This window comes from Ixodes scapularis, unplaced genomic scaffold (assembly GCF_016920785.2).
Source record: "Ixodes scapularis isolate PalLabHiFi unplaced genomic scaffold, ASM1692078v2 PGA_scaffold10__122_contigs__length_95168666, whole genome shotgun sequence".
Classification (NCBI taxonomy): Eukaryota; Metazoa; Arthropoda; class Arachnida; order Ixodida; family Ixodidae; genus Ixodes; species Ixodes scapularis.
Genome location: NW_024609836.1, coordinates 27,182,687 through 27,200,131, shown reverse-complemented (window position 1 = coordinate 27,200,131; position 17,445 = coordinate 27,182,687). Strand labels below are relative to the sequence as shown.

At 45.8% G+C, this 17,445-nt stretch overlaps 1 protein-coding gene across 1 annotated transcript in view; it reads right to left on the bottom strand.

Annotated features, from left to right (window-relative positions):
- LOC8038497 (Golgi resident protein GCP60) overlaps nucleotides 1-16,757 on the bottom strand; it is a 34,982-nt gene extending 18,225 nt beyond the window's left edge. The window contains exons 1-4 of the mRNA XM_029971498.4: nucleotides 16,582-16,757; nucleotides 12,761-12,902; nucleotides 10,355-10,495; nucleotides 8,484-8,597 (exon numbers count right to left, since the gene is read on the bottom strand). Coding sequence (XP_029827358.2) covers nucleotides 8,484-8,597; nucleotides 10,355-10,495; nucleotides 12,761-12,902; nucleotides 16,582-16,756 — 572 coding nt within the window. The 5' untranslated portion in view covers nucleotide 16,757. The remainder of the gene's footprint in view (nucleotides 1-8,483; nucleotides 8,598-10,354; nucleotides 10,496-12,760; nucleotides 12,903-16,581) is intronic.
- Between the last annotated feature and the right edge of the window lie 688 nt (nucleotides 16,758-17,445).

Below are 17,445 nucleotides of genomic sequence, written 5' to 3'. Positions count from 1 at the left end.
TGCCAAACTTTTTGTAACAAGTATGCAGCGCCCCCTCCAGTCCGCCCGCCTACGGCCGTCAGGCTCGGCAGGCAACATTAATCACCGCGCCCAACGCGCCCAATAAACGCCGTTGAGCGCACACCGCTCCGGTCAGTCATCGTCCACCCTCACAACCAGGCTGCGTATCGTCTCTCCTCGGCGGGTGCTTCGGCCCCTTTTGTCCACGTTCGAGAAAGATTGTGACAATGGCGACGAGGATGAGTATGCTGCGTTCTTGCGTGCAGACGATATCAATGCTTCCGCGTCCTCCTCTCATATTGGATTGCACACACGGTCCATGTTCGAGAAAGATCGTGACACTTTTCTGAAGATTCGACAAAAATGCTTTGTTGCCAGGCACAAAAAGATTTTAGGTTTTGTATTTTAATGCATATTGACAAAGTTACTACTGAATAAAGAGATATTCTAGAAGATAATTGTTTTGGTGTCATTTTGGCGTGTTTACAGGCAATTTTACAGTGAATTTTTGCAGAAGTGGTGTGACAACGAGGGTGGGTAGTAGCGGGTGCAGTCATGGCAAGCGAGTTTTTATGATGCCTCATCAGCGCAAGCCTGCAAGCCCGTGTATGTTGTTGAAATAAATGATTTATGTTGCACATCCAAACATTCCTAACTCTCCCCATCTTCCTAAACGTCCGTGTGTGTCTTAACACCAGAAACCGGCATTTTAAAGGTTAAAAACGAGACGTTGTGAATATGGGACGCACACTTTCATGCAAAGCTGACGTCAAGTGACTCAAATAGAAAAACATGCATATTTACAATAATGTTGTTATCTCTTCTGGTGATGGCTCAGCAACCATTGCACTCATTTTCGCGCACGAAACGGTGACTCACAGAGAAAGCAAGAATGCAGTGTTATTGCCTTCATTTTAACAATGTACAAACACTTGCAGGCTTGCGCTGATGATGCCTCAAAACCAAAACTCTCGTAGCGTGATTTGTGACTGCGCCACGCTCGCTACTACCCAACCTCGTTGTCACGCCACTTCTGTAAGCAGTCACTAAAATTGCCAGTAAACACACAAAAACGACACCAATACAATTATCTTGTAGAATATCACCTTATTTAGTAATAACTGTGTTGAATACATAGAAACTTTTTTCCACAGAAAAAAATAAATATCAACATTAAGTCTGGTAACAATGTAATTTTGCCGAATCTTTAGAAAAGTACGGCAAAAGTTCGGCTTTGCCGAATCCGAAGATTCGGCGCCGAACTTTTGATTCAGCAAAACTTCGGCCCATCACTAGATTTGAGTCACTTCAGCTTTGCATGAAAGCGTTCTTCCCATTACCACAACATCTCTTCTTTAACTTCTGAAATGCCGTTTTCTGATGTTAGGACACACGCGGACGTTTAGGAATAGGGAAGAGTTAGGATTGTCGGATGTCCAACGTCGAGCATGATAGTTCTATCAAATACTCGTGAAGTATTTGGTTCCATGTGCAAAAATATTCCGAAAGCCGGGAGAGGTCATAATTTAAGAGCACTGACTTGACACACCAGAAAAGACAATTTCACTAGATGTTTCGCCTTCCACGCGACTGGCATCTTCAGTAGTTACAAGGCAAATGCTAGGTTCAACCCCAAGTCAACACTATTTATCGGGAATGTCTGTATAAGCTTCGTGGAGATGGCCGCGGCCTTCACGACCAAACATAAACAGGTTTTTTTTTTACATTAATGCGATTAATTTTGCATACCGTCTACAATTGTGCAAATATTCTAATACTCGTTTTTTTAATAAGACGCCATTCGATATTCACCTGGAGATGAACGGCAATATTCATATTTTTCGAAGTGCTGATTGCGATGGGTCAGCCTTGTGAGCACACTTCTTACCGAGTACCAATGTACCGAGGAGAAGCCACACTCGCGGAAGTGAGCTCTGCGGGTGTTGCTCTTCCGCAGTGCACCGGTGCTCGATAAAGAGAGCGCTCAACAGGGCTCGCCCGCAACGGTTTATATAACAAAAAGTATGAATATTGCAGTCGCGTGCTTCGGAGAAAATCACACTTTCAAAGCGGGATGGTGCATGCCCGCACCTTGAGTATCTAAAAAAAATGAATACTTTGTGAATATTGACATCTACATTACAGTAAAATTTTCCATTTTATTGCTATGCGATTATTATTCGTGATTGTATTTTTTTTATTCGAAACTAAAGAATATTTGTGTACAGCAAGTTTTTGTTTTTAAATACCCTCGATTAGGCATAAATGGGAATCTCTATAGGTTTAATTTTATGTCAAAGCTGCCAATTACTTGCCACCCCAGCGTCAGCATTGGACTTTCTCAAGCCACAGTCTGCAAATACAGCTAGATTAAAATGAATGTGTAAATGGACAAGTGGAAGCTTGTCCATTTACCTTGACGACTTCAGCTGTGTTTTCGTTTAAAAATGGTGCAACAGTAGTCAGGGATTGGAGAAAGTATTCAATACTTGATTCGAAAACACTCGGTTAAAACCACTCTTCGCATCAAATACGCTTCAAACTCAAAACCCAATATTCGCAAATGCCTATCGTTCATTAGAGAGCAACCAGTGTCTCGAGCCGCCAACCACCAAAATGTCAAATTGCATCACCATCAATCAAGTCTGACGATCAGTGGCGGTCGAAGCATAAATATTGATTGACCGGAGAAACTGCAGACAAATGACACGCCGAAGAATAATTACTGCATATATTAGCATACCGCAATCACTGGTCTCGACAGCTCTTTTTTTTTTTCACTTTGGGTACATTTTTTAGGTAGCCATTATTTCTAAGAACACCTCTGCATGGCACAACTCATTCATCTTTTCTGTTTCGTTATGTATCATGCCAAGATCTACGGCGCCACGGTTGCCGCAGTGCTAGGGTTGTCGCAGTGCCAGGAATGGCGGCGCTGCGATCGCATCTACCGTAAAATCCCGAGAGATGCCCCACCCCCTAAAGATAGCCCACCCCTATTTCGCTTGATTTGCCATATTTGTTTAAACACCGAAAGATAGCCCACTCCTAGTGATAGTGGTGTTGGGATCAATGATGGCCTCGGCGTAAGTGAGGCTAGTTTGCTATGGCGGGATATAAACGAACGTAGCTGACTGGGAAGTACAGTCATCTTTGCTTCGTTGCCCCTCGCCACCACAACAAGTTTGGAATGGACACGACCTAAAAATAGCAATTCTTTTCAAACTTTTCTTGATTGTACACCGAAAGTTAGCCCACTCCATATTTTCAGCCGATTTGCTCTTTATGTTAGCTGGGCTAACTCTCGGGAGTTTACGGTATCTCTACACTTGATCACATTCTATGTTACCACTGCCTTTGCCACAATAGTGGGGGAAGGCACGATCTTTCACAGCTGGCACGCCAGTTTCTTTTGTCTATTTTTCAAATACTGTATCACATTTTGACTGAGGACAAAGGGCTAGTTATGTGAAATATAGTAAATGTGCAAACTCGAGAACTCGTTTGCGGCAGGAATTTTCGTTTTTCGCAAATGTTTATCGGGTTTGTAATTATGCTAGGATCACGGTAATATAAAGTGTGCCAAGATTAATCTTTATTTGAGGCACGACCCGGCATTTTTCTCTGAACAGTTACCCCATTGTTCAAGAATGCAGCAACTAGTAATATTACGAGTACCGTAGACTACCGCAAATCCACCCATCCCACACTAAGCGCCCATTTCCAAATTTGTAAGATCTTAGAAAATATGCACAGTACAATTATATGTAAAACTGATGACTGGACAAGCGCCCATCCCCCATTTTTTTCGTGATTATCTTCAAATTTTGAGTGGGCTCTTGCCTGGTATTTTACTCTAAGCAAGGTTTCCACATTCTTTATCAAAAAATTTATTTAGCCAGAAAACGGGAGACAAACTTTCGCAGGCACAGATTCATCTATTATCATAGTCTGAAAACGGCTGGACATTGTGAAGTTTTCTGTTTCGATGACCACAAAAAAGGCACAAGCTTCGAAAACAAATTTTTACAAGGCGTGCACCACAAAACAAGAACCTTGCCAGTCTTCATTTCGATATAAATAAATATTGTTTGCGCATTTTGTTTAAAAAAATGTACTTGGCCTTTTAAACAGAAGCCGTTTTAAGAGATATTGCACGAGGATACAATTTAATTTCTTTATGTTATGCAGCATTTGAAAGTGCAATTAAAAGAAAAAAGATTTTAAAAAACATTTACCTTAACCTTAGGGACGAAGTCGAGAGAAAGAATGCAGATAGCCTTGACCTGCACTGGCTGTCTATTTAAAGAGCTTTTCCGAGCTCGGGAGTCGCACCGAATTACACTAAATCGAAGAAAATTTAGCACAAAAATTCAGCTAAATTTCTGCATTCTGCTTAATTTAACAAGTCCCCCTTTTTCATTACTCTGTTGCATCACACTCTTGGGTCACAATTTCTGGGGATGTTCTTGTTTATGAAACCAAATCCCTAAACCAGTGGTTCCCAAGCATGGATGTGTCGGGGACCCTTGGGAGACACGCGAGGGTGATGGGGGACCCCATGCCAGCGGTGAAAGGGGAATGGGGATGGGATAAAGTAAGACAAGTAAATTGCAGTGTGAAGAGTGGATTTTTTACTGTTATAGACAGGAGAAGTTAGGGGCATTAAGTAAAAGGATGAATGGATGGATAGATTGTAACGGCTGTGCCCTTTGTAGCGGGCGGTAGCTGGCGCCACCTTGCCAGGCTCAACAAAGAACAATCATGTTTTACAGCGAACCTGTTATGTGCTAGGATATGGAAGAAAATGTGTCCATGGATGTTAGCAAAAAAAAACTCCCAATTAAACGGCGCTCCTTCATTCCGATTGGTCGTGAGAAGTATAAATAAAATGACCGCATCTCCACGTGGTGAATGATGTTGATTGGGGCGAAGCTTTGGCGGTGCTTGTCTGCGTAGACGCTGAGCCGCAGCATGCCGAGCCTTTCGTTCGTTTTCATCCACGTCAGAAAGAGAATGTGTAATGTGGAACGTGGTTATATACGCATTTGAGCATTTGACCGCAGGGCCCTCTCGTCTATAAACGTTGAGCCAATGCATGCAAAGTTTAACGCGATTATATATGCATTTGACCGCAGCGCCCTCTCCTGTATAGACGCTGAGCAGCTACATGCAACGCTTCATCCATGACATCTCCAGCTCTTGAGTTACTACCACATCTCAGAGCCCCCTACACGTCCCGCAGTCGTGGCCGAGTGGTTAAGGCGATAGACTAGAACTCCCTTGGGGTCTCCCCGCACAGATTCAAATCCTGTCAACTGCGCAAAATTTTTTTTTTTTTGCCCTACACGAGCACGTGAGCGTGTGAGCTCATGAGCACGATCACGAGCACAAGCACCAGCAAGATCGATGTGAGCACGGATGCCGGACGGACAAGGCCAGACCCTAAGGAGTTTCGCCCCTAAAAAAAGGGGCAACCCGCGTCAGTCAGTCTTCCTTGGCATTATTAGTGAGGTCCTGATTCCATGTTATCATCTAGGGTCACAGACTTATCTCAGCTGAGAGTGCGCTGTGAGGAGGCTGAGGGCAGAACACGCTGATATAACCTTCTTTCGCTTCCGCAATGCTGATAAAAGAGACTTGGGCTCTTTATCAGCAGCATCGCTGATAAAGAGCCCAAGTGGCTGTAAAACAGAATAGTCGTATACCAACATGTATAGGTATACCAATGACCAACAGCAGAACGTGCATCGACCTCACATTTAGCAAGAAGGTATCCAAAGTCAAAATACAACCAATGGCGGTTTACCATAGTGACCATAAGGCAATGATTACGTTAGTCACTAAGAATTAAATAAAGACAATTAAACAATGAAGTCATGTACGTGCCTTGATTGCAATCATATGTAAATCGTATCAATGTCAAAAAGTTGTCGTAAAGATAACAGCTTCGGCTGGTCCTCCATCTTCACGTGAAGTGGATAGGCTCTACAAGTTTTTTTTCAAGAAAAGGGAGAGGGGGTTGAGAGTTGAGGCGAGGGATTCGTGGACCCCAAAAATGACTTCGTGGATTTTGGTGGGTTTGTGGAACCCCATTTGAGAACCACTGCCCTAAACCAATTCTGCTAAAGTCAAATATGGGGGTTTTACGTGTTGAACCAACGAAGGGCATCTGGCACACCCTGGGGGATTAGTTTCAACTACCTGGGCCCGTTTTCTCGAACACGAACCGTGGGTTAAAGTTAACTATTGTCCCTAGAAGGGGGAATTCTAGGTCACGTGACTGGGAGAGCAGGGGCGCCGAGGGAGGAGCAGTACCTACAAGCAAAATGGCCGCGACGTCGCTTAATGAGGGCTCATAGTTCTTGGTTCTGCTGAACATTCATTTCGATCCAGCTGTTATATTAATGACGCACCATCAACCTATTAGCACGTCAAGCAAAGCTGTAGTTCAGAGGGACTACTAAACTAACCGATGGCAGCATTCCGCAAACACATCACTCTTCAGCAGTCCGGGATCCAAGACATATGACGGTACACAAGCCTTGCAAGTGTTTTTATAATGAGTAAAAAAATGTTTTGCGAATGAGTGTTGATATATATTTGTACTAACACGTTTAATTTGTTACACTATGCACGCCAACTCGTGAGCAGCGATTACTTTGCGGAGAAAGGGGGTTATCTTCGATAAAGTCTTTGTTCCGGGTGAACAACTGGGACATTGTACTGTTTTTCTGTTCGCAGTGCGCCGACAGTATGCCGACAGCATCGAGGTTTCTATATATCCCTGGTGGCCAGCAATTCAACGGTGATGAGAAGCTTAGCTTCTCGTCACCGGTGGATCGGTTGGGCAAACAGAAGAGAGGGCAAACAGTTGAGATCGGCAGGAATCGCAGAAACGTGCGTCGCAAGGAACAAAAACGAGACTACAGCATCGGCGTTGCCAGACTGGAACGCACACGGGAATGTTATGCGTTGTTTATGGCGAAACATATTGAAAGAAATGTTTCTTACATTTTCGAATATTCGTCGACAAACTCTAGCATAGTAGCTAAAATTTCTTCGTACCATCTGAAGCAAATAAATTGGTCTTCAGGTACAACATTACTATATTTTGACTTAAAATACCATACTAGATCGATAACAACCAGCGGAAAAAAACGATAAACAAAATGACTGGCTTGTTTCACCGATAGATGGCGAATCTTACTGCCCAATCAAAAATAATTATTGTTGTTCTATATCCAGCCGTTTATTACAGTACCTAGGTACTTTTTCCTTCCTAGGCACCGTGGTTTACCAAGATGGGTTTACCATCGCTTCGAGAAAACCGGCCCTGGGGGATCTCTTGACGTGCAACCGAAATCTCGGTGGAACGGTGCCTTCTCCACAATGGGCCTCCGTCCGATCGTGGGCACCTCAGATGGGATTCGAGCCCGCTACCCGGGGATCAGTAGGCAGGCGCTCTGCCTCAAAGTCACCGAGGCGGCACAATAAACAGATTCCGTGTAAAAATAAAATTTTAAGTTAACTTCTAGGATGCCTACTTTTTTTTTTACACCAAAAGTCCACAAGCTTGCCCCTCCGTCTTGTAGCATCTCTTCCTCTGAGGCCACACCTCTCAATGAAAGAGCAGACACCAGACGGCTGTTTGCATCGTCAGCGGAACACGCGTTCTCAGGCCGGGTTCCTACCACCCAGGAGTTCCCCTTAGCACCCTCGTGCATTTCCAGAGCTCCCAGATTTCCATCCCTAACCTAAGCAAAGCGTTCTCCAGGTTTAAGACCTATCTGAGAAGTCCTCAGCCGCTCATTGATGCATAACTATCAGACAAACATCCCCAGTATGTGTGTACTAGGTCCGCAAGCCGCCGCACTGCTTCAATGAATCAATACCGACGCCAGAAGGGGTTTCTTGACTGCCATTCGAAGCTATGAAAGCTATGAAGATATGAAAGCCATGCTGGGATGGGAAACACTCGAATGTAGGCGAAAAAAACTAAGACTAAAATTTTTCCACCGTGTCTTTCACAACAAAACAGGAATTGATAAAGCCACTTATCTTATGGAGCCATCCTACGTTTCTACCCGTTGTGATAATTCTAAAAAGGTTGCTGTTCCCACTTACAGGACTGACAGTTTTGCGAATTCATTTTTTGTCAAAACCGCGAGAGAGTGGAACGATCTCCCGGAAGATGTTGTGTCCATTGATGATAATGACGTTTTCTTTTTCCACTTGTTATAATGTTTTCTAAAACCCCCCTACAATAATGCCCACAGGGCGATGTAGGTACAATGTAAATAAAATAAAATAAATAATAGGGTTTCCTCGAGATCAAACAGTTTGAGAACCCCCCACCGGAGGAAACCAGACTTATTCCGCTAAACTTTGGCACACGGTCGGCCGAGAAAAACCAGCCCCTGACCGAAATTCAGTTGCACCACTTGGAGACCTCCTGCGGAAGGAAATCCCACGGCACTCACTTCTGTTCCAGCTGGTGTAGCCTCTCTTGCTCCTGCCTGGCAAGCTCTTCCTCTAGCCTCTGCCGCTCTCTCTCCTCTTCCTCCTCCTTTCTCCTCTCCTCCTCTTCCTCCAGCCTGGAACAACATGTGCAGTGAAGGCCAAGCAAATGAAACGCCCAACTTCCCTGAACCGAAACGCGTTGGCCGCGCATTTGGAAAGCCGGCGTTCGCAACAGCATTTGCTGCACTGTGGGGCCTGGAACGCATCTTTGACCGGCGTGTTCACCACGGTACTCATTGTTTCTGGCTGACAGCCAGTGCCCCCTGTTGTGTGCTTTCGTTTTTGACGGCTACCAGTCGGACCTGGCACAGAGCAGGGCACGCGGCGAACAAAAAGGACTTTGCAGGTGTCAGCGACGGCAGCAACCGTATTTCATATCTGTATTATCTGTATGTTTAAAATAAACAGACCTATCACACCGCGTCCTCAAAAGCAGCCCTCAATTTCCGCTCGACGAACTCGCAGAACTGCCACGATGTTGTCTGCAGCGATCCTGGTGGTGTCACTGCAGTTGCGGCGAATGTGGCGGACGCCCGCTCTGCCGTGAGTCGCTCTCCGGCTTCACAGTCTGCAAAAGCTTTGGCAGCCTGGAGTTGGGACTCAGCGACGACGGCGATGCTTACATTCGCTTGCTTTCTCTGCCCACATTCCTACAACAGACCACCGGGATTGTGATATTCGACATCCCGACACTCCGGCTCCTGCGACGCCATTTTGTTGCCACTTCGGAGCCACTTTCGACGCGTGGGCACTTCGGGCCAGTAAACACGCCAGTCTGAGAAGCGTTCCAGGCACCATAGCCGTGCGAAACTGTTAGTGCAAACGCGACGTAGAAGTGGTTTTGCAATTTACATTTATAGTGTATTTCTATATTGATTGATTATTATATTTGCAACACCTTGTGAGTGTTCTTAAAGGGAGAGGGTCTCTAAGAATCTTGTCAGGTAAAAATACAGGTGGCAACACATTCCGACCAAGCCTATGTTCCATTCAAACGCTATTTGAAGAAAAAGCGATTCACGACAGTAGGGTTGCTACTTCGAATGGATGGTCCACTTTTTCTAACAGATAACATGAACATTGAATGCAATTTCCTCTAGTGAAACAAGTGTGTTACCGTCAGAGAAGCAATAAAAACAGATTAAGACGGTAGCTTTATAGGGTTAACCGACCTCAGGAACCACATAAGCATGAAATGTGTGGGTCGGTCAGTCCGTAACCACTAAGTGACTTGGAAAAAAACGTCAAATGGTGCCAGGGATCGAACCCCGGCCACCGGCGTGGAAGCCGAGTGCACCGCTGACTGAGCTACGGACCCGACAGGAACGGTAGGAGCAGAAGCAGGTGGTGTGAGGAGGCGTGCAGAGCGGAGACGGGTGGAAAGGGCAAGAAAGAGAGGAGCAGAGTCCGGTGGTGTAGAAAAAGCGTGCGGAATGAGGAGTGGAAAGGGCAGGAAAGCACGCTTTCCCTCTCTTGGTGACCCAGAAAATAAGGGTCATGCTGTTTTAGACACAACTTGTACTAAGAGCACCACCCATCCTATAGAGCCGCCGCATTTAAATGCTATTAGCAGAATGACCAAACATGCAGTAAATATTTTTTTTATTATTTTTGAGTTCCTCCTGCAGGACAGCAATTTTCATTGCAACTGTGATTTCATATTTTTGACTCTCGGTTTGAAGATGTAATTTTCAGCATAATTGTGGCACAGCAAATTTTCACTCATTGTCAATTTATCAAAAAGTCATTTAGTTGTCGGGTCTCAGACTATCCATGCATATTAAAAAAAATTGACCGAGACGAAGGAATACAGAAAGTTTTCCGAGCTCACCTCTTCCGCTCTTTCTCCTCCATATCCGCCTTGTGGGCCTCGACAAACGGCCGAAACAGCGGACACCTTAGGTTTAGCAGTTCGATGAACTTCTCCATGGCAGTCTTCCGGTCAACATCCCCAAGTGCCGTCCACGCTTGCCTGCACAAAATGGGGGTTCAAATGAGCACCTCCGACGACTTCTGGAACGTTGCTGGATCATTTCAGTCGTGGAACTTCCCATAAATGCCATAGTACAACGAACAGCATCTAAAATCGAGTGTGTTCTATCCGGCGGTGGCACTGCCAGCACGTCGGGCTCACATCGTCAGCTATTGTCAATGACAGCTTAAAGGGGCAGTGAAACAATATCCAGTTGGAATGTTATTGTACACAAGCTTGCCGGCACTGATGGTGCCCAAGTACACCCGCACGCAAAGCCAGTAATCAAGGAACTTCTTCGCTGCGGCATGATTTCAAAAATAAAAGTGAGCGTTTTCTTTTGATCTCCCCTTTGCAAAACTTGACGACGTAACTCGGAGGTCACAGCATCGGCACAGTCCCCCAAAGGCGGTGCTTGAATGCGGCTAGTAGATCCAGGATCCGAGCGTTGCACGAGTGCTCGATTTGGGCTCGCGATAACCAATAGCTCGGCAGCGTTCGGGAAATGGCTTTTGTCCAAACGCCACAACGACGACAATAGCCGAACCCTGACAACGTCTGGAACTCGGCGTGTGTTCCGTGTTTTGTCAATCCCGGCGCGTGGCTGCGATAACCAGTGGTGGCATCTGGTCGGCTCCAGGCCACAAGGCTGCTTGCTTTGGCTCCAAACTAAGAAGGTAGATGCTGCTCATTTTTTTTCTGAGGCTTTAATTGGTTTGAAAGAAAAATCTGATGTTGCAGCCAATGAGATGGCCGTATCAGCTGATAAGAGTGCTGAAGAAATTGAGAAGCAAGAAGTGTGAACATAAGAGGTCGTACCCCCGCATTTCCTAAGCTGTCAGTGAGTAAAGCACCAAGTTTTGGATGAAAATCACACGTCATCGGCTTGGTGCTTCGAAAATATGCCGAAAAGTGTCGAGGTTTCTTTGTTGGTGACTCGGCAAACGTAAGGCGGACCCACCGTAAATACGGCGCACGAGCGGAGATGCTTTTTCTTGTGTAACTCTGGAGGACGAAGATTTTAAACGTGTTTTGACACCCACAGTATCGCTAAGGAAACGTCTAATTAATTAACAAAACGAGCAAGTTCTTTTTTAAGCGTAACAAAGCAAATGACAGCCCCATACATTTTAAGAATAGCTTGTCACCCGAAAGCAGAAAGAACGGTGGCCGATAATGACGATTACGTGCACCCCCTAACTATGGCACCCGAACCCGTATTTGACTGGTGCCTTTAGGTCCTACACCGCCCTAGCATCCAAACCGGTCCCGAGGTGGCAACAAGTTACGTTGTGGAAACTGGCCTCTCGTGCTGTCCGACGCTGTGATTCTGGCAGTTGGTCGTGGAAGTTTTGGGAAAAAAAAGACGAGCGAAGCGAGCTCTTTTGTGGACTGTCGTGCCGAAGAGCACAATCGTGCCGAAGAGCACAATCGTGCCGAAGAGCCGAAGAGCAACTAAAAGTTTTCGGGAAGCCTGGATGCTTATATGTGTATGCGCTGCCCCGCACATTTAGTTGTCTTATGCAAGCATTGCATTTAGGCGACGTTTGATCGGATTGCTACTAATTCGAAAATAAATAGGAAGTATGTTCACCTGATTGCCTTAGGGCTTTTCGATAAACCGTTCAACCAGTTCAACGCTTGCTTCATAAGTTGCGACAAATATTGAGTAATACAGGCAGTACTGTCAATACGACAGGACTGAGAAGGAAGGAGTATATTCACGGACCACGGTATTAGAGAAATGGGCAACACTAGTAAAATTTGTAGCACATTTCGCGATTCTGTTTAGATTAATTTATGAAAACTTAGTTTGAAACTGCAAAATGTTATCTCCGTCCATGAAATTCAGATTTCGAACTTAAGATTGAAACTGTCAAACCTTTCTAACTTGCACCCTGAAAAACTTCGAAAGGTTAAAATTTTTCCAACTTGAACCCTAAATAAACTTGAAATGTATGAATTTTTCAAATGATTTGTCAAAAATTTCAAAATCTTCGACCTCAAACTTTTTAAAACCACGACATTTTCGAATTATTCAAATTCAAATATCATTAGGGTCCTAAAGTTGCAAACCTTTCTATTTTGAACCTTAGTGATGTTCAAAATTTTCGAACCTTGTGAACTAGAAGTTCGGGAGGTCTGCGTTATCCCTACTTAGAGCCCATAGATGGAGTTATGGCCATAAATAGACTATCACAGAAAGTGGTTTAATGCCCCTTTAGGAATGCGGACTGCTGTAGGACGTGGACTGCAGCAACGTACCTTCTATCCCTCCCGATGACGTCCAGGTAGCCCAAGGGTCCACACTTGGCCCCGTTGAAGGGGCCGTGGGTCACCTGAAGCGTGTAAGCCACTAAGCTCAGCTTGTCCTCGTAGGAAATGTGAAAAGCTTTACCCTCGTGTTCTGCAAGAGGAGAAGAGGAGAAGAGGAGAGAGTCACTGCAGGCTTCGAAGGACTCTCCAGCGACACCTGTTAAAGGGGAACTGCACTAATTTTTTTTTTACAATCTTCATTTGGCTGGAAATGGACAGACTGTATTGATCACCCTTCCTCAACTGCTAGCCGTTGAGGTGAGCCATGTAAAGGTGTTTGTGCACGAGCCATGAGCCGAGAGTACTAATTTCACTGTACTTTACTGCTGCATGCTGAGAGTTGAGCACCGATCTGCAGTTGAAACAGCTTCAAGATTGGCAATCGCCAACTCAAGCCGGCTCTGCATCTCTACGACCTTCATCCGCGCCAATAAAATCAGGAAAAATAGTGCATATTCTAGCACTGGTCGACATTTCATGCATTCACATCTGTTGTTCACTATGGCTTCGGTGAATCTATCAGCTTTAGACAGTGGAAGCCCTCGCAGCCAGCTCGGGCTGCTCTCGGCATTACAATCACGCGGCCGATCTGTTGACAGCGAGTAGTGAATCCTCTAAACGAAGTTCAAGTTTGAGTTTAGGCATGCTTTTTGACACACTGCTGTTTGTGTCCGATATTACAGAGTTTTAGGAAGCAGGTGTTGGGCTCGGACATGCGATACAGCAGTGGCCTGGTATGTTCGTTAAATTGTTGGCATGCACTTTTTTCCAACAAAAGAGGTGAACACGTTTTTATTTTATCCTATCTCAGAAAAATGTTAAATAGGGTCTAAAATTAGTTGAGCTATTAAAAATATCAATGTTGTTGAGGGGAGGCATGTAAATTCATCGCTGATCCAGGCTGCACAGAACCAAAAAATAGTTTTAAAAAAATCCTATAAAGAAAAATTATTTTTCTTTAACTGCACTCGTCAATGAGTGGTTGAACGCACTGCATTATTACTTCGACAGTGAACAAACAAAAATATAATGTATATAAATTTTTGTTTTGGTTTTTATTGATTTATTTGAATTTTCAGTATTATGTTAGAATTTTATACTTTACTCACTATTGCATCTTCAAGCAACTATCCTTTCTTCAAAGATTGATAGTTTATTTGTGTATTTCATACGCCTATCACTGCACCTGGGTGATGTTTGGCTTGGTGGTTGCAGAGTTCTTTTAATTTTCACTTGAGCACAAACTTTACTCGCCACCTGGCACACACGAATGTGGTTCATTCCAGTCTACACACCATTTCAATGTTTACCGAAATCACATGTGGATCACAATCCAGCACGTGCATGTTCGCCGTTTCGGAAGGCGAACAAAGTATATGCCACACGCACAAATGCTGAAAATGGCACTGACCAGAAGAACTTCTCTGGAATGGTCTAGAGGCATTTTGCTGAGTTACCCAAGCACTAAGGAGCATATGCATGCCACAAATGTAGTTAGCGCTACATGTGCTGGCGTCCGCAGCAGTAATGTTTCTAAGGCAAATCTAAAACAAGTGGCACACGCATTCAGCTAAGACGAGCATGTGCAGCACCTGTAATCATATTCCGACTATTCTCCATGGAACTTGGGTAATAAGTAAAAAAATGCATTGCGAGACTCTTCGACCTTTTTTTGCCAGCATAACTGCTTGCTTGTGATAAAAGAGAAAAGTATTGATGTCAGTGATTTCACTAAACTAGTGAGCAGCGCTTTGAGCTTACCCAGTTACAAAAACGGTTTTCTCAAAATCACATCACTTTTTCATAGTTCAGCACGTAGGCAAAGATCATACTTTGTGCAAACAGAGATTGTTATTAACATCAGCTAGCATAAACAACCAAGTATGCTTGCTGTTAGGAGCGAGCAAGATGGGAGTGAGCATATCTGATTGCCGGCCGTGTGCCTTGCTTCCTGTTGGTGACATCATGTTTGGGTGATGCGAAAAACTGGGGAAAACTAGAGAGAACGAAGTTTTGGTTTCGGTAGCAAACAAAATATTACTTCTTTAATTAACTAGATTTAATCTGGGGGAACGAGACAGCATTTCAAAATCAGGAAGCAACTAACATTCAGCTGATGCCTTTGGATTAGGTGGCTCAAAAAATCAGTGGAGCTCCTCTTTAATGGTTAAAAAAGTTAACAGAAAGCAACGAAGAGGATGTTTATCCACACAACATTACCAGCACTCCCAATTTGTCAAATCTGTTGATGACAATTCACTGGCAATCTTAGATGAGTTTGATGCCGCCGAGCGCGCACCAACGGCAAGCTTCCACGGACCTTCTGCAAAAGGCATTCCACACTCTCAATAATAATGTTTTTAGCACACGATAAGTGTGGCCTCATTGCCAGCATGCGCTGCGAACAATCCACTCAAATAGGGCATTTGTTGAACACCCCACCCCAAATGACCAACAGATGACGCAAATGAAACCTGGAAACGTGACATCCGTTTTGTTCAAGTATGACCTCGTTTTGACAGGCTATAGGTGGTTTTCAGTGGCCATAAGCAAAGTGTTGTGTTGCTCGGTGCGTGCTCAGAGCATGCATTCACCCATCATCATGCAACAATGACAATCAAAGCTTGCTATACTCCATCTCATCGTAACTTGGCAAACGGCAAAGACTACTGTCCCAGACAGGCAATCAGCACGACGGAGGGAGACATGTGTCTATATCTCAGTAGTTGCTTGTAATGCTGTCAAAGCTACGAGCGGGAGAGAAAAAAGCCGCCTTTGTATTAATTTTGAGTGACATGTCTAATCTCCAAGGGGGACAAAAGCGACATCTGGGACGCACGAAAAAGGGTCCTGGTAAGAGAAGGGACTCCCCTCTTAAGGTAAAAGGGGAAGAAGGGACTCCCCTCTTAAGGTAAGAGGGGAAGAAGGGACTCCCGTTTTTCGTGCGTCCTGGAAGAGGGGAAAGAGGGGAGCCTCCTTCCCCTCTTCTTCAACTGCTTGGGACACGCTCTCGCCTCCGTATCTTTGGTAAGGGCCATCACATGCCTCGCCTCCTTCGCCCCGATTGGCTGGAAGGGGTGAGCATTCATTCTTTCCAAATTGCGGAGACACAAAGTATAGCAGTGCCTGCCTGACACAGCAGCGGCAGCCAGGCAGTACACAGATACTGTATGGCAGGCCATACTTATTGCACACCATATAGACAGCTGAACTTCCTGCGGGTGCAACAGCGACGCACGTGCTCCGGTGAACACTCAACACACTTTTCCCGACATCCTATTTCGAACTCGAGAGCGCACAGATTGCTGTTCGTTCGCACCACACAAGTGACTTTAGTAGGGCAACTCAAAGCCGAACACAGCTGTGGTTTGCGTAAAGAACGCGCTTTGACGAACCTGGCCCGTCCGAGCGCTAAGTAAACAACGGTATCCCAAGCCTGGGTTCCTCTCACCCACGCCTACGGCGCAAAAACGCTGGCAATTCGTCGTCAGCACTCTCCAAGCGATAGCTGTCCCTGGTTAAGATCTGCGCGCAGCGCTTGGAACGCAGCGCTCGGTCCTTGCCACGCAAGCCACGGCATAAGGTTTCAACGTGCTCGGTTGGCTCTAGAGCTGGTACTAGGGTCGCGACCCAGGTCAAGCGACCCGCCAGGAGCGTTGCCGGACAGGCGTTTGGACACAGAGAGGACCCGCGAGCGCCGGACACAGCGGAACCACGGCTGGGCAGCCAGCCACCGGACCTCGTCAGGAACGGAAGCGCCGCTCGCTCACCTTTAAAAAACGCCGTCGCCATCCTGTAGAGCGCGTCCAGCGCGAATCCCCAGGAGTGTGTGTGAATGTCGGTGAGGTGCGCGTCCGGGTTTGGTGGAAGCCCCTTCGGATCGGACCCTGTTTCGGTCGGGACCGGCCCACTCGTGGAGTCCGCCATCACTTGCAACGCTGGCATCGGGCAGCGGCAGCGACACTGGCGGCTCGCGCGTCAACCCCTCACAAACCGAAACTGTTGAGCGTGCGGTGGATAAGCATCGTACCGGTGTAGGACGCCGATCTCACTACCCCTCCGCTCCGACTACGGTAGTGGTTTTGGCGTACGCCAAAATCAATACCGTAGTCATTTCGGCGTACGCCATAGTCAATACCGTAGTCTTTTTCGCATACCCCAAACACACTACCCTTACGCCAAATTCAATACCTTGAATATCGTCGGTTCAGCAGGGTTTGAGCTCCGCATTCCGCTAAAACTGGCGGAAGTAACTTTCTGCAGCATAACACCCTGATTGTTTGTTGTTGTTTGTATGAGCGGCGGAACGCGCGCGGCAGGCGTTAATGCGCTGATACGGCTGACGGCGCGCAGAGCTGAAGGGCACAAGCAAGGAAGCTTGGAGTGATTCTGTGTCGATGTGATTTGACATCGCTTCTTTCTGGTTCTTCGATCATGGTGCAAATGCAGGTGCCCGACTCCCGAGCGATTCGAAGGCAAGAGTGGTAGCCTGTCCGCTGGTCTTTCAATCGCATGCACTGTCGTCATTTTGGGCACAGCGGAAGAAAATAAGACGTTCACTATTTTAAATAGCGTGCGATCGGCCTGTCTAGGTTCTGGCGACACCGTTTCAGGCTGTAGATGAGAAAATTTAG